The 17,248-nt window shown below is 42.3% G+C and overlaps 2 protein-coding genes across 3 annotated transcripts in view; one reads left to right on the top strand and one right to left on the bottom strand.

Moving 5' to 3' along the window:
• LOC130179321 (semaphorin-6B-like) overlaps nucleotides 1-13,608 on the top strand; it is a 28,938-nt gene extending 15,330 nt beyond the window's left edge. For both annotated transcript variants that reach the window (XM_056392223.1, XM_056392222.1), the window contains 14 exons: nucleotides 859-919; nucleotides 1,026-1,088; nucleotides 2,695-2,793; nucleotides 2,891-2,981; nucleotides 3,243-3,362; nucleotides 3,990-4,078; nucleotides 4,166-4,383; nucleotides 4,469-4,600; nucleotides 4,880-5,029; nucleotides 5,175-5,351; nucleotides 6,069-6,209; nucleotides 6,903-6,980; nucleotides 8,118-8,179; nucleotides 9,592-13,608. In XM_056392223.1, the coding sequence (XP_056248198.1) occupies nucleotides 859-919; nucleotides 1,026-1,088; nucleotides 2,695-2,793; nucleotides 2,891-2,981; nucleotides 3,243-3,362; nucleotides 3,990-4,078; nucleotides 4,166-4,383; nucleotides 4,469-4,600; nucleotides 4,880-5,029; nucleotides 5,175-5,351; nucleotides 6,069-6,209; nucleotides 6,903-6,980; nucleotides 8,118-8,179; nucleotides 9,592-10,577 (2,467 nt within the window). In that variant the 3' untranslated portion in view covers nucleotides 10,578-13,608. The remainder of the gene's footprint in view (nucleotides 1-858; nucleotides 920-1,025; nucleotides 1,089-2,694; nucleotides 2,794-2,890; nucleotides 2,982-3,242; nucleotides 3,363-3,989; nucleotides 4,079-4,165; nucleotides 4,384-4,468; nucleotides 4,601-4,879; nucleotides 5,030-5,174; nucleotides 5,352-6,068; nucleotides 6,210-6,902; nucleotides 6,981-8,117; nucleotides 8,180-9,591) is intronic.
• Nucleotides 13,609-13,744: 136 nt separating this feature from the next.
• On the bottom strand, nucleotides 13,745-16,689 carry gpr35b (G-protein coupled receptor 35 b). The gene is made up of 2 exons (XM_056391982.1): nucleotides 16,602-16,689; nucleotides 13,745-15,576 (listed from the first exon to the last, which is right to left on the bottom strand). The coding sequence occupies exons 1-2, from the start codon at nucleotides 16,665-16,667 to the stop codon at nucleotides 14,704-14,706; spliced, it is 939 nt and encodes a 312-aa protein (XP_056247957.1). The 5' UTR covers nucleotides 16,668-16,689; the 3' UTR covers nucleotides 13,745-14,703.
• Between the last annotated feature and the right edge of the window lie 559 nt (nucleotides 16,690-17,248).

Here is a 17,248-nt window from a genome sequence, read left to right as displayed (position 1 = left end):
ATATCCTTTTTGCTTTCATTTGATGCCACGGCTTCCATCTGCTGTCACTCTGCAGAGTACATTTTCAGTTTGTTCTGCTGAGGTTGTGTTCAATCTTGTTTGTTAAATGTCAAGTGAAAGCTGTTTGTTCGCATTACTCTTACACATGATACATGGCAACAGATAGAATAGAATACCAGTGGTAAACAAACAGCGGTTCCTGCGCCAAATTTGTTTTGAAAGTTTTCACTTTCATAGTTTACATCAAAACTTCTAAATCTCCTTTACATAATGATGTAACAGATCTCAATAAATATGACCTCCTAACGTCCAATATTACTGCCTCCACATAAGGAGAGAGACATTAAAACCTCGACTACAGTGCCTCATGCTTAAATGAAGCCTGATAAACAAATTATATAAACAAATAAATAATATGATCCACCTCGTATGAAAAACATTTCACAATTCAGACACAGCGACACAGACAGTGTTTTAATGCCGTAGCTTTAAGCCTGTTTGTCCTGAACAGATATGTGTCACAAAAAACACAAACAGGTGGCGTTCTGACAATAATGGCACGCTGATAAAATAAATAAATAAATACAATTAAGGCAACAGCAGCCACAACAGCAGTACTTCTATTCTGTTTCAAAATAAATATTTTTCTCTGTTAGCCATCACAACAAAGAGTTTATAAATCCGTGTTATTCAGAAATAAGTTGAAAGAAATAAACAAAGAAAAAATATGAAAACCCCTTTGTACAAGGAAGGAAAATTTGTTTATCCATCCTTTATATTATATATTAAATATCCTATCCTATTAATCTATTAATAAATTATTGGGACTGATTTGTTGTGTGTTTTCGTGTTCGGCAGAGATGATTTGTACAGAGTGGAGCTGGATAACATGGCAGGTGATGAGATGTTCTACAGCAAGGTGAGACTCATGCGCACACACAAAACCCAAACATGCACTAATAATTGACAGTGTACATGTGCACACATAGCAAACTTATTCTGACTCTGGTTCATTCCTGTGGCAGAAACGGACATGGGAATCCAATAAGAACGACATTCGAGTGTGCCGGATGAAGGGCAAACACGAGGTATAGTGCACATAAACCACAACACTCTGACTTTGAGATCCACTCATACATGCATCAACACTATCTAAACTATCACATGCATGGACAGACACGACAGCTGTTATAGAAACCTTATTTCCTTTGGGTGCATCTGCATACAGTATTTACACAAATTTGATCTTGTTGATACAGAATCAGTTCATCACGTAATCATGGTAACTCAGTGAAACGTTGCCCAGGCTGAAAGCCTGTGTATGAAGCTTGAAAGCCATTTTCTTGCACACCTGCAATGTGCCAATTTTCTTCACATATCTCATTCATATCATGTGGGCAAGATGACAATTATGTTTGTCTGCAAAGAGATGGTTGACAGTGAGATATGAAGGGAATGTGGTCAAATCTGCAAAGGAGAATGATCTGATGGGATGGTAGCCTGGCTGACAGGGAGTAACCTAAAATATAAGCTTCATTGTATAAATGTAGCAGCGCCACTGGCAAAATCCAATTTGGGCAGAAAAAGGGTGGAAAAAGAAAAAGAGGCAACAGGAAACATTATAGAGCAAACTGAGCAGAGAGAGTGACACAGCCTCAGGGAGGAAACAGTAATTGAAATCAGTTGAGGAAGGGAGGTAAAGGTAGGGATGTGATGTGTGATGTGTGCGTGTGTGTGTGTGTGTGTGTGTGGGTGTGTGGGTGTACAAAAAACTGGGGAAGAAACACATAGGGAGGATAAGACATCCACCAGGTAGTAAGGAAGACTCAGAAGGACAACAAAAGGAAAAGATGTTACTGCAAAAAAAAAAAACACCAGAGGAAAGAAGAAAAGATTGTGGAAAAGGGAAAGGATTGAAAGCTGTGATAAAAAAAAAAAAAACAGATCCAAGACAGGAGAGGACAAAAGACAGAAAGGTGAATAGTATTAGCTCGGACTCAGATGAAGAGATCAAATCATAAAGCCTGTGGTGAAGGACACTGAATCATTTGACACTGCAGATATTAGACCAGTCCTGCTTTTTAAGTCTCACTTAAACTAAAAATATGGCCAGAAATAATGGCATCACTGGTTATCCTCTGCACACTGGGATACTATTGGTGCTACAGGTGATTGTTTGTTAGCGTTTTGGCAAACAATAAAATAATGTACAAACTACTCTACTGTTTACAGTAATTGCTAAAATAGCGATTAGCACAGCTAATAGCACTGAATGACGCTCTGAAATCTGGAGCTCATCTACCTACACAGGTGTGTTTTATTGGTTCTAACTTCGTCTAGTAGTGTTTTAAAACGCTATCACAGGGGGACTAAAGGAAAACCAATGTCATCAAGTTTCAGATTCACTGGAAGGAGCTTTAAACTTGAGTTCAATCAGCAGCCTCCACTTTGAGGACTGCTATAAAGTCCCTGTCCTCTTGTTCCTCCAGATGGACTGTGGTTGATGCTGTTATTGCCTCTAAGGATTGTTTTAAGCTGCATTTCTTATACTTCACACTGACGATCTTCTTGCTCTGACGGGTAGTTTTTAGCTTAGCTTTGGTTCAGAACACTCTGCCCTTTACCTTTTGATTTTCTCCTCTCCTTTAACAGTTTCTCTTCGTGTTTTGTTTTTGTTTTTGTTTTCTTCTACAGGGAGAGTGTCGTAATTTCATCAAGGTTCTGCTCAGCCAGCATGGTGGCCTGTTTGTATGTGGAACAAACGCCTTCAACCCACTGTGTGCCAACTACACTGTTAGTATCCATCTATCTGCCAGCTGTTCATTCTCTGTATATCTGCCAGTTTGTTTTTCTATACATTTTTTTTTCTTTCTTTTTTGTCCCTTTGCAGAGAGACACTCTAGAAATGGTGGGAGAGCCTGTCAGTGGGATGGCACGGTGCCCATATGATCCACGACATGCCAATGTGGCTTTATTTGCAGGTAGCGTCTTGAGTTTGCACGCTAAAGCCGAGGAATTCAGTCTTTTCTAGCAGACATCACACTCAGTTTTCCAGCTCCAGACATTGAAACGTCTGTGCACTTGTGTTTACTTTTACAAATGATTTATCGTCAGACCTCTCGCCGCATTGCTTGTTTGGTTTTAATCTTCCTGACCTTGTGCTGTCTCGTCATCTGTATTTTCTTCTTCCTAATCTCCTCCTTTCCTCTCTCTCTCTCTCTCTGCATGTCTCTTGCTCTCAGATGGAAGTCTCTTTACCGGTACTGTGACAGACTTCCTAGCCATCGATGCAGTGATCTATCGGAGCCTCGGCGACAGCCCCGCCCTCCGCACAGTCAAACACGATTCCAAATGGTTTAGAGGTACTTTCAGAAGCAGACACATTAAAAATGACCCCTTGGAGACAGACACCTTCAATAGACAACCAGGAAGCAAATAACAGAAACCATCACCATTATCTTCAGTAGTTAACTAAAAGAAAATGGAACCACTGTGGCTCCTTTCACAAGTGGCTCGCGGGAGAATAAGATGATTTTTCTTTTTTTAAAATATAAGCTACATTCAGCACAACCAGACAGGATTAGGCCTACATTTCAGAGACTTATAATAAGTGGAGCACGCTCAGACAGAGTGATGTATTGAGGTTAGTCAGACTCTACAGATTCAGGGTTTGAGCAAGTCTTCCATTGAACGAGCCTGTTTTCCTCGGAGGAGAGAACAAACCGGTGCAGGTCAAAGCTGGAACAGAGCTGGATGAATAAATCATAAATAATGTGTATCCTCTTGTCCATGATGATAAATTAAACAGGACATGAATATTTAATGAGCGAGGCTGGCGCACAGCAATGGTCCATGTTGATATGACTGTTATTACAGCGCCATGTCAGGGAGTGTGAAGTGTTATGTTTGGCCTCAGGCACTGCATCACTATTGCTGTGTAGTGTGAGAGTGTGGGTTTGTCTAAGTGTTTTTCTGGTGTTATTTTTCAGAGCCTTATTTTGTGAGTGCCATGGAGTGGGGGCCTCATATTTATTTCTTCTTCAGAGAGATGGCCATGGAGTTTCATCACCTAGAGAAGGTCCTCTCTCCTCCGTTCTTTCCCTTTCTTCTTCTTTTCTTTTATTATTATTCCTATTTTACTAAACCTTGCTCTTTTTTATTCTAGGTGATGGTGTCCCGTGTGGCTCGTGTGTGTAAGGCCGATCTCGGTGGCTCTCAGCGTGTCCTCGAAAAACAGTGGACCACGTTTCTAAAGGCCCGGCTCAACTGCTCCGTCCCGGGAGACTCGCACTTCTACTTCAACCTCTTACACGCCACAAGTGGCATTATCCACATGCAGGGACGAGATGTCATCCTCGGTCTCTTCTCCACGCCTCCCAACAGGTACACAGACTCACACAACATCAACACAAACAAGCAAAAACATTATTATGTCTCATCGCTGCCTTCTTTCCTTTGTCTCCGGTAGCATCCCTGGGTCTGCGGTGTGTGTGTTTGATATGCAGCAGCTCGCTCATGTCTTTGAGGGGCGATTTAAAGAGCAGAAATCCCCAGAGTCTATCTGGACTCCTGTACCAGACGAAGCGGTGCCTAAACCGAGGTATTGCAATGCAAAGTGCAGAACTTCAGTAGAATACTGCAGTGCTGCTGTCCTGAGCATCTGTCTCACATATAGTCTACTTACTCGCCTGCTATAAGCTCCAACTGCCAATCACACTGTAACTTCACTACTATTCAGCAAATATTCTAATACAGCCTCCAGCAGCCAAAAAAAAAAAAAAGAACTCCTCTGGCTCTTTTCTTCTTGCTCTCTCTGGACTTCTATCTCTCTCATCTCTTTATATATTCTTCAACCCTCACTTCCTTTTTGTTTCTTCAGACCAGGGGGATGTGCGGTGCAGGGATCCAGATTTAGCTCCTCTACCACGCTGCCAGACGAGGTGCTGAACTTTGTGAAGACCCACCCTCTGATGGACGAGACCGTTCCACTGCTGGGGCATAGACCCTGGGTGGTCAAGACTATGGGACGGTATGTGGAATGACTCAGTTACTTAATAGCGCCCATGCAGCGCTTTTTTTATGGCATGAAAATGGGAAGCAGACAAATGAATCATAACATACAGAAGGATAAGAAATGTACTTTATTGACCTACTGTATTGATCTATACATCTAGGTACCAGCTGACAGCCATGGTGGTAGACACAGAAGCTGGTCCCCATAGGAACCGCACAGTCTTGTTCCTGGGCTCAACCAGAGGAACCATCCTCAAATTCCTAATGGTTCCCAATGGAGACTCTGTCTCCCACAGCAGTGTGTTTCTGGAGGAGGTGGAGGGATTCAACCCAGAGAAGTGAGTAGGAGCCAAAAGATCTTTGTCCTTGGTTTCCAAATTCTGAATTATACATTTCGGTGTATTGCTTCAGGTAGATCAGGTCTCATGTTTCCCGCCTCAAGTTGATAACTGGAGAACAGGAGTGCTTTTCACACCAACTGTCTTCAATTATTCTTTTATGATAACGATTACAAGTTTAAATAATTGATTTTTCACATTTTTGCCATGCAGCTTACAGCCTCTTAAAGCCTCTTCAGTTACTTTCTGAACATATCTCTAACAGGTATGTTCACATATATAATTAAGGAGATCGATTTTAAGGTTGCATCTAACAATTCGTTTCATTATCAATTAATCAGCTGATTACCTTTTGAACCTTTGCAACTTGGATTTAATTATTGTCTTGACCATCAAAAAATGGTAGCAGACAATTATGGACAGAGGCCTCATCCACTGGCAGCTAACTCAGAGGAGTGTTTATCTCTTTCCAGCACACAGCTCTGCACGCGCTCTGTGCAGACTCTGTGAAGGACTGTGTAGAACTCCGGTCTGCTGATGTTGTGACTGCTGTGTGAGGGTTAGGGCACAGGGCTGTCTGTCTGGGAGCACCAACAGATGAGGCCTTTGACCCTGTCACAGATTTATTCGAGGCCAAAAAGAGTACACTGACCTCCCTCTGCTGCCTCTTTACCCTCTGTCTCCTGTCCTCACACCACTCTGTCTCCCTGTCTCCAGGTGTGGTGAGGACTCCCCTCAGGCCCGTCAGCTCTTGTCTCTGTCGCTGGACCGGACCAGTCACACCCTGCTGCTGGCCTTCTCCTCCTGTCTGGTCCGAGTGCCCACATCTCGCTGCCACCTGCACTCCCGCTGCATGAAGTGAGTGACTCTTTTCGTCTTTGGGAGTATTTTCCGTTGGTGTCATCAGCTGATAATTAAGTCAGTTCAAATCTAGCAGTGGCCATTAGCCAAGGCAGTGCTTTTGTTTTGTCTCTGCTTCCTGACTTCCTGCCTCTGTAGTCGTCCCAATAAAATCTACAGTTCTGTTTTTGTTTCAGTCAGTTGGAGATGGATGGTATGTGTGCTTGTCGAATCACAGCTAGCTTGCTTGGTTTAATATTTCATTTGGGAGAATTTGTTTTTCTCTGAAATATTATTTAACTTGACGCAAGAGGCTTCAAGATTAAGATTCATTATGAATACCAAGAAGGCATTTGTATATTAATGCACACACGGGGAAGATGTTCTAAGTAGAAAACAACACTGTGAGCCTGATTATGAGCTGCTATATATCACACTGCAGGATACAGGAAACTATGAACAAGTAGCAACCAGGTGAGGATTAATCAGTTCACAGCTTCTCCACATATTACAGAGCATATGACTAATAAATCTCATGAGTCCAAATCTGATGAGGAAAAACAGTATTTCATACTTTAGGGCTATGATGCCGTTGTCATTGATGTGTGTGTGTGTGTGTGTGTGTGTGTGTGTGTGTGTGTGTGTGTGTGTGTGTGTGTGTGTGTGTGCGTGTGTGCGTGCGTGCGTGCGTGCGTGCGTGCGTGCGTGCAGGAGCTGCCTAGCCTCCAGGGATCCTTACTGTGGCTGGACCAGAGGCAGCACCTGCTCCTTCCTGAGACCAGGCACAAGGTGACAACAACAACAACAACAACAACAACACACACGCACACACAAATACCTGTGAAGAGCTTTCTACCTCTGTTTTATTGGCAAAGTTGTAGCATTCCTGTGTGTTGCACATGGAAATGTCTAAGCTTATGTGGTATTACTACTTCACTTTATCACATTAAATAAGGGGAATGTAAGACTTATTCCACAAAGACCCCCCAAGGAAGTATATGGACATAGTTACAAGAAAACAAATAAAGTACGTGGATACTTGTGACCCAGTAGAAGTCAAACTGAAGCAAACTCTGGTAAATATTCAATTGATTCTTAAAAGATGTCATTATTGACAAAAAAGATTAGTTAACTCTGATACTCTGTAGTATTATGACATAGACTTTTTAGTGCAGTACACTTAATCCACTACTCATACAGTGTCCATACCTATTAAACAATATATTTCAGTTAAACGGTTTATATTTCTACTTATTAATGTCCTACACAGCTAATATGCAATATAAGGTCTATCTGCACAGTTCATTTTTGTGCCAATGAACTACGAACCATGAAGAAACCACTGAACCCACAGCACTTTCTTCTGTCACAGTGCTTTATTTCATGTTAATTTCAATTAGGGTGTTTAAGTGATGCAGTTTAATAGTGGTCTTAATGTATTCTGTAGAGTAGAAAAAATATTTTAATTGTATTATTTTTTATTTTATAACCTTAATAAGCCAGTTAAATCCTTTCTGTGTCCGGCATTTGTATCAAATGCAAATATTAACATTGAACGTTTAGCGTTGCAATTCCTACTTCCAGCTCACATTACCACCTGTACAACTGACTCCGACCTCTGACCTGCAATCAGGCAAAAGGAGAAAATCAATCATGGGATCAATAGTGTATCCCATTACACTGGATGACACATCAATATGTGCCATATCAATTTAATCGATTACAACCAACAAATGTCCCCGTTCATGTTTTTATGCAACATGACGACATGTTCTCATAAAGAAATCTATTTTTTATATTGAAGAGTAATTTTAAGTGTATACACTGGGTTAAGAGCACTGTATTGATATGTTTCCTACTGTTTGTATATGAAGAGACATAGTGAAGTCTCTAATGTGTTAACTGGTGATCTCTTTGTGGCTGCAGGCTGCCTTTTCAACAAGATGTGGAATATGGAAACACCACCTCCCATCTAGGAGACTGTGACGGTAGGTTGCAGCACTATGACATGGATGCTTCTGGTTGTGTACGGTGGAGTTAGGGGAGGCTCCGCCTAGTGGCTCAATCCCTCATTGCACCTGGATTCTTGTCACTGAACACTGTGTTCTGAGAAAAAAAACCTCTCATACTACCAAGTGGGAGAATATTTGTGACAAATTCTGTAATTTAGCACACTTTAATTATCTGAAGTGTAATGTCGTCCCCCCCTCCCCCCCAGCTCATGAAGATCCATTTAGCCTTGATGTTTGCATCATGGAGTGTTTTGGTGTCATTGTCAGCGCTGAATCAAGTGGGAGTAGGACTGGGATTTTGGTTTCAGCCTCACTTCCTTCAGGTCAAAACACTCCCAGTGTGAGACAGTTTAATTATGGAGCATATGAAAGAGGTGTAACTACTGGTAGACAATACAAAACTGCAGGATGGGAAATGCAACATCCTCCTGCATCCATGGCTGTGTTATTTCAAAGCTGAACATCTGAGAGGGGAATGACCAAGGGTAGCATCAAGCAAGAAGAAAGTACTGATGTCACTTTTCTGTCAAGAAGCTCAGATGTCACTGCAGCAGTGCCACAGAGGCCGTCTTTGAACCTCACTCTGAAATTCACAAAGTCAGTGGAAACCAAAAAAGAAGTCCTTTCCAGCAGATTCTTTCTGAACTGTTCCATCTGTTTGAGCCCAGTTTCAAAGTCATAAAATCCATTTAGCTGGATCTGAATTTCCAAAAAGACCTCAAAAAAGAGAATGTAGCACATTCCAAGCCTTCATCGAACACATTTGTTTCAAACTGATATATGGGCTTCTAGTTTTCAACCCACTCTTAGAAACCCATAACAGTAGAAGTCAGGGATGCCAGGCTGCCGACCTGACAGGCTCTAATCCGAGCGGTGAAAGCGCAGGAAAGGCCGAGCCAGAGAAAGGCATGTGCTGCTGTGTCTGCAGATGGGAGTGATTAGAGCTGGGTGGAAATACTGAGGTAATGGTATGCTGCGAGGAGAGACTCTCTGACCAGGCTGCAGGATGGAAACTGTGAGGAGAGGAGAGTCAGCTGCTGTGGTCTGAGCTGCGCTGATGACAAGTGCAGGCCTCACTGAACCTGGAGCCTGTGGAGCCTCAAGGCCAGACTGGAGAGAAGCTCCTTTTAAACATAATCACCACAGAAAATAATCGTATAATGCTGAACATGATGATAACCAGTTATGAGTGTTATTGTAGTTATTGATTTATTATAATACATAATATCTTGTGAGGGGAACAGCACTAAGTAGAAGCAGCAGAATAGCCCTATATGTAATAATAATAGCAATTTTAAACTGCACCCTGCGGACAGACATTGAGAGAGGGTGTCCGTTGTACTGTTCTATTAAATGTCATCTTCATAATTGTGTCTCTTAATCTTCAGGAATTCTGCAGCAAAGTTTACTGATTGAACCAGAGAGCCTCGTTTCCCTCAACTTGCTTGTGGCGTCAGCAGTCTCTGCGTTCACCATCGGGGCGGCGCTCTCTGGCCTGGCCGTGTGCTGGATCATGGCCCACAAGCCTGCCAATCGTCGCCACGGCAACACCTCCCAGTCCTCAATCCAGCGACGTGAAAGAGGCTTGCTTAGTAACGGTGGCGGGATGGGAGGCTCTGTGCTGAGTGTAACACGGCAGGGAGGTGGGGAGCGCCCCTGCTCTCAAGGCGGGGAAACCCTCTTTGTCATGCCCAATGGCTGGGTGAAGTCAGGAGAGCTCGACCCCGGTTTCCTCCCCACCCCAGAGCACACGCCCCAGCAGAAACGCAGAGGCCTGCGACTGTCTGACTCCAACTCTGGAGGGTGGGACACCAGCCAGACGTACCTGGGGGGAGGCTCTGTGGGTCTAGGTTCACCCTGCCGCATGCCCCCCTCCGTCTACCTGACCACCCGACTGTTCCAGCAGGGGGGAGGTGGGAGACACGGTGGTGAGGGCAGAGGGAATGACACGCCCCGCCAGCACTATGTCTGCCTGAGCAAACAAGAAAAAGGAGGGAAAGGGACGCCCAAAGCCCCGTTCAGGAAGTCTGCAGGAGAATATGTTTACCCCATGACCCCCCAGGACTCGCCTGAGCGTCGGAGGGTCGTCTCAGCACCCAGCGCCCCCATGGAGTATGGTGAACCGCTGCCATTGCGCTGGCCAGCCCCAGAAGGATACATCCTCAGCAGCCATGGCATGGTCCCTGTCCCCCTGCCTCCCCCCTCCATGGCCGCTCCCAGTAGCCAGGCGTATGTGTCCCAGCAACATACCCCAGGGCTGAGCAGGGCTCTGCTGAGAGGGGCCCTGGAGCGAGGGGAGCTGGGCGAGCTGGTGGATCTCAGCCAACTGATGAGTAAGAAGAACTGCAGTGATAGGACTCAGGCCGGCCAGTGACTGTTGAGGAAATGAAGGGGACGGGAGCATTTCCATGTCCGGAGCTCTCTGTTTTATTTACATAGATCTTTCTTTCCTCCTCATTCTGTCTATCCCTCTCTCCCTTCCCTCTATCTTCCGTTCTTTGTCATTCAGCCCCTCTGATCTCCTCTGTCGGTCTCTCAGGCACCCCCACCCCACCATTTCACCCCATGATGAGTCTCCTCTTATGACTGGCTGCTGGGTCTGCCACTCATATCCTGGCTCACACTAATTGGTCAGATGGACTGAGGTTGTTGCTGTGTCTGCATTGCAGAGTTGCCTCTCTCTCTCCTGCTACTCGGCAGCAGCAGGAGGAGTGAGGAGAGAGGATGGAGAGGAAAGATAGAAAGCAGAATGGGGGGCAAGAGAGGATGTGGTCAAAGATGGACATGGCACTTAGGAGCTGCCTTCTCTTTGCAGATTAACTGAGGCTGCAGGGCCAGTCAAGTTCTGCTACAGGAGTGGGATGCGTTTCCCCTCTTGGATAACATTAACAAGACTGCCACCCATCTGTTATCCATTATAGTACCTGTTGGTCTGACTGCCAACCAGATACTTGGAGTGAAATTGTACATTTTGATCATTTTAAATGGATGCCTTCCTGAATACCTGAGGCTCTAGGCGACTCATCAGACAAAAACTAAGGTCATTTTGACTGTAAACGCAAATCTAACAGATGATGAGGCGACACCAATTCCCTCTGTCTGTTTCTTCTTCTCTTTCTTTCTCCTTGCTGCACACATACAGCAGATACATACACGTATTTGTACAGGTGAGTATTTAGTATTCCAGAGGGAAGACGTGTGTGCCAAATGCCTCTATCCTTTCTCAAAGGGATGTGGGACAATAACTCACGTCTTTGGAGAGCAGAGTGCAGGACCGAAATGTCAGCACTATTTCTGCCAACCGCATGTTCTCTGTAATGACGGCATCTCAGCCGTCCATCGCTCAATTTGTTCTCCTCCCTGCACTCCATGTACTCTTAAAGGACTCATACTTCTACGAGGACGTCGGGAGCAGCAACACTAGACTGACAGAAAAGTAAGAGCAGGACAGACACACAGAAAGGAAGAAGGAGAGAGGTGTTTTCAGTAAATGCACCGCAACGTATGAACACCTTGTCCTTCACTGTCACCTTAAGGCTTTTCCACACATATACACACACTCATTAATGCTGCATTGTAGAACACAGTCCGGTTTTATTGGGCAATATTTCCCCTTAAGCCCACAGTGGGTCAAGGTCCCACAGACGTGATACAGAATAAAGTGACAGTTACAGTGGTGATGATGGAAACCTCTGGCTTAATGCCGAGCCAATAGAGGTAATGGAAATGTCCCCAACAGGTAAATGGGACTATATATTCAGCCCCTTGAAGTGTCCAGTTCCAGGGAGTGGTCAGCGTTTAGATCAACACAACATGGCTTGAGTGTGTTAGCGATGAGATGGAAGTCATAAAAAAGAGACAAGATGAAGAAGACAAAAGCAGAAACAAAAAGGCAAGTAGATGAAATAATGAGGTGCAACAACAACAACAACAACAACAACCATAGAACATAATGAGAATGTGGTTTGTTGTAGCTGACCAGATGATTTTCAGTCTCGGTCCCAGTCAGAGCGAACGCTGGTTTGTGCTGACCTTGTAGTGAGCAGCAATATATGGTCTATCTGTACATAGTAAACTTTAATTTAGTTAAAATGATAATGTAAGACAAACAGTAACTCCAAAAAAATGATATCAGGCATTAGCTTGCAAACAAAAATAAACATTTGCCATGTCATTATAACGATGTAATGTATGAAAATCTGTTTTTCATGTAAGTTTCATATCAACCTGCTCCGAGATTGAAATCGCAGACAATGATTATTACCAGTCTGATTTTTTTTTTTTTTTTTTATACTACATCTGTATGCCAAACCCAACTTATGAATGATTTACTGATGCCTGATTACTGAAGCAAAAAAACTGAGAGAGACTTGTTTTAAAGTGCCATGAAGAAAACCATGTCAGTCAGCAGTGCACCTGTTTCCTGTACTGTGGTGTCGGAGAACTCAATTATTGCAGTATACTTGTGATTTGTATGCCTTTGACTTACATGCTGAATGTTTTTGTTTTTTCATTTCGATGTCGGCTTGTACTGTTGAAATCATTTCTTCAGCTCCCTCTTTCAGGTGCTGCTGATGCCGAACGCTACCAACAGTGTTTGAGGGTCTGTTTATAAACTACTTTGGCACATGATGCCAAACTTATATACTGTAAATATGTAAGAATAAATGCAGACACTTTGTCATGCCCTTTATGATTATACTGTAATGTATTCACTTAAACAATGACATGACCTGTGTTTATTCCTGACTAGCTGATATGTAATAATAATGTCTCTTAAGTAGTTCATAAGCAAACCGTCAAATGGACTGAAATGCTGTGAGGGAACACTGTGTTTCTCATTTCTGTCTTTGTCTGTAGTCTAGTGACTCTCTCTCTGTCATTGCCAAACAACTGCCATGCTGGGGGATCTTGAAAATACTTGTCAGCATCCTGAGTGAATGAATGTACTCATTCTTTTTTTGTTTGTTGGTTTGTTTATTGTCATTTTACTGTGCAGTAATAAGGAAAAGCACATTTTTGCATTCTGAAAAGGAGCTGTCCTGTATCATTTGTTAATAGTGTAAATAATCATGCTGATGGTATAGTGTATCAGTTTGGTTTTGGGAGGGGGGTTTCATTCAAGCTCTTCTAAGACAGGAACGTGTTTAAAGTGTGGTTTTTTTTTCTTTCGGTGACGATGCTGTGAATAAGATGTATGTACAGTATTTACGTGACTTTGGCTGACTGCTGAGTTCAGCTATTTCCTTCCTGTTATTAGAATAGAGTCGCAGGCCTCATCTCAGCCAGAAGTGAGCCATCTCATTTGACTGATGCCTGCTGAGTTTTTGCAGTTGCTAAGATACTGCTGTTATAATAACCATCAATCTTTGGAGTACTGCTATTAAATGGCATTATACAATTGACTGCTAATGTTGTCGCGTGTGGTTCTGAATGCACTCATTGAAATAAATGCATATCATTATGCACGTGCCCACGCATACACACACATTTACAAATGCAACTCTGCTGCCTCACAGCAGTCTGGAGTGATGTGTATATCATTACTGCAGTTTATTTTCTTTCAATGAAAAATATTTTTCATCAGATTGGCAGGTTGAAGCATCATAACAGGCAGCTGCAGAGCAGAGAGGAGGCGGAAAATCTTTCAAGCATTTACTTTTCCCGCCACAAGAGGGAGCTGGACACTGGCCTTCATTCATCTGGCCTCAGTGAGGGAATGAAAAGCAGTAACTCCCATGGGTGCCTGTACATTGACTGCACATTGTCTGTCTGTGCACACAGACTGTTGTTTTGTGGAGAAATCTGGACATGAGAATACCCCTTGTTTTCTGCTTCGACATAACACAACATAACACAGAGAGCAATAAGGTCAATAAAAGGTTGAGTGAGTTAGATAACAGGTATTTATAGCCCAAACACACAGACACATATACTCATGCATGTCCCTAAAGCAGCTGAGGAGTTTAAAAGGCAATTTGATGATCTGAGCCAAGCCGGGCATACATGTTTACATTCTGTAAATACTGACACGATTTAGAATACTTTAAAAAATAATTACCTTCATTCACAAATCAACAATACAGGTAAGTCAGTCACGTGGATCCAGTTGAATAGTTCATTTTTTCATTAGCATTACAAATAGCCTATATTTTCTAAGGATAAATCATAGAATATTAATCAAAAATGTCATCGCAATCAATAAATCAACTTTTTTCTGTTGCGTTTCCATAAAATTAAGGATCTCACAAAAGAATGATTGAAAATTTAAAAAATCAAAAAGCAGGGATCAAGATATCCTGAATTTTAAACCATAGAATGTATGAGCCTCCAAAAACACTGGGGACTACAACTCCCATAATTCAACTCAATTCTCTTTTGAACAACACATCTCTGATTTGTGACTCAGATTTATATTGAAGAGTTTCAAGCCCATCAGAGTTCATTTTTTAACTTGATTTGCAAAATTGGTAAAGAACCCCGTTCAGTTGGTTTTGTACTTACTTACTCTCACTGTCTTGTGAATAAAACCCTTTCAATAAGAAATAGTAGCTGATAGAATCAAAGCAGCAGTTTGTAGCAGCAATCCACTCACACACCAGTAAATACAGATGTGCTAGTGTGAATTTCTCACGCCAGTTTAAGGGTGGACTGGGAAGGTTGACAAGAAAGCCAATATGGATTGGTGTGTAGCAGACGATGAACACAATCATGTTTGCCGTTACTATGCCAACTACGCTTTTCTTTTCTTCTGATTGGTCTTCCACTTTTGACAGAATGTAGATGATCTGACTGGAGCAAAACACAATGATCACCAGTGGAATGAGGAAGCCCGGGACGACCAGAATCACAATAATGTCTAGTCCAAGTGGATTATCTTTACATCTTTCATAGCATGTCCAGAGACTATTAGGGTCGTTCTCATGTTGGAAAACAGCACCTATTGTCACCAGAACTCCCCAAAGAACCAAACACACAACCAAAGCTGCCTTCTTCTTCTTCCTCCAGGTTCTGGTCTGCAGAGGGAACCTTATAACCAGGTAGCGCTGGACACTGATGGCGGTCGTGGTCATGATGCTGGCATACATGTTGATGAAATGTATATTAATGAGGAAAGTACATAGTTTAGTCTTAGACAGGCAGAAAAAGGCATCGTAAATCCTAAAGGGAAGGAAGAGGATGAGGGCAGAATCAGCTATGGCCAGGTTGAACATGTAGATGTGGGTGTCTGTCCAGGAATCTCGTTTCGCAATGAAGGCACGCAAAGCTGCAGCATTGACAAGGAAACCCAGGAGAAACAACGGACTGTAGGCCACGCCTTGAAGGATTTCCACATAGCAAGTAGAGTTGGTGGTGTTGACGGCCATATTTATCTGTAAGAAGTGGCCATGTGAATGGAAAAATGTTAGTTCAGACAAATGTATTGTTATTGAGTTTTAACTCCAAACAACTGAGCATAAAAACCACACACAAAGATCTTATTGTTATAAAATGATAAAGCTTGGAGGATCTTACTTTACTAAAAGATAGGTTCATATTTCTCTGTGTTAAAACAGGACTCACATGCCCATATGTGAATTGAAACAGTCTCTGTTCAGTGTAATCACTCTTCCTGTTAAAAGACTACTCCACACACACATGCAGCATTTTTTTTTATTCCCCACAATGTCAGTTGACTGCTGACATTACTGCTGGTTATTCAATTTTGGTGTGTGAGTAATATCACCAAACCCACCCACTGCAGCTCAGCATACTGTGTCTGGAGAGAATTGGGTTCTAACATAAACTGTAACTTCAGGAGATACCCATTTCATTTTACTAAATTAGTAGTAGAGTTGAAATTGCTGTTAGGCAGTGATTTCCTCATGAATCAATGGTTACAACAACCAAGAACTTGGCTTGTGAGTGTTGTTTAAAAAGACTGATTTGAAAAATGTCCTCCTTTTCATTTTATATGACATGTTCAAAGTTCAGTGTAGTCCTGTAATTTTATTACTACATGCAAAACTGTATTATAATTTCAAAGCAGAACCTGTCATAGTGTTATACAGTCATTATGCAAGAACTAATAACTTCCTTTTACCAGAATGAATTCCTAAGAAAACTTGTTTCTGTTTCTTGTCTGGTCGGTAAATTTTGAAGACTCCCATTTTGACTCATCGTTTCAACACATTGCAAGTATTTCAATCTCTGTTTTTATGTTCCCAAGGGGGGTTTTGTACAGCCAGATGACAAAACACAGATAGAAGACGGACATTAAAAAAAAAACAGAAAAAGTTACAATGCAACAGTCTGATTTCCTGATGACATACTACATGTGTATACAGTAAAAATTAGTGGAAGGCAGAAGAGCACTTATGTTGCTAGTCAAAAGTAACCAATAAAAACCAGAACTTACCAAATGAGATGTACTCCTGTGCATAAAACTTTCTGAACAATGACAGCTGTACAACATGTCTGTCATTCAGGCCACATGCAGCGATCCGTGTCAGCTGCATCATTTCCTCCCTTCTGTTGCTTTGTCACTTTCTGTGGCTTAAATTGTAACTTGTTGTTACAATTAAGTGGCTCAATAGTATCTGTAAAGTACCAGCTGATAAAAGATAATGGAACAGTTAACATAGCCATTTTCCACATTCATATGATGGAAATTATTATATGAATGTAGCCTACATATGTGGATAATATGATACTGATGCAAATGGTTGTGAACGGAAGTTTTGTCTTTGCAGTGCTTAGCCAGTATTATGGATAAAAGTACCTTTTTTCATTTTGCACCATGTCGTTTCCTATTTGCCATTTTTAATTACTACTGTTGTACTTTTGAATCAAATAAGTTTTCACTCAAGTGAACATTTCCACCAACAGAGTGAAAGAGGAAGGAAAACAAGGTCACACATCAACTGAGGTGAAAATGCAGTCAAAAGTCAAGAGCTGCACTGACAATACCAGACTGGAAAAGGAAATTACAAAATAAATCTTGTCTTGTTGTACAAAAGGAATGATTGTGAACACAAACTCTCCACTCTGTGACATCTCATAAAG

Source organism: Seriola aureovittata, chromosome 12, assembly GCF_021018895.1.
Source record: "Seriola aureovittata isolate HTS-2021-v1 ecotype China chromosome 12, ASM2101889v1, whole genome shotgun sequence".
Lineage (NCBI taxonomy): Eukaryota > Metazoa > Chordata > Actinopteri > Carangiformes > Carangidae > Seriola > Seriola aureovittata.
This window is presented reverse-complemented; position numbering and strand designations above follow the sequence as displayed.

Coding starts and splice junctions, on each gene's coding strand:
- gpr35b (XM_056391982.1), bottom strand. CDS start 16,667: ATGACAGACATGTTGTACAGCTGTCATTGTTCAGAAAGTTTTATGCAC. Junction 15,577..16,601: donor ACAGGAGTACATCTCATTTG/GTAAGTTCTGGT, acceptor CACTTCTTACAG/ATAAATATGGCCGTCAACAC.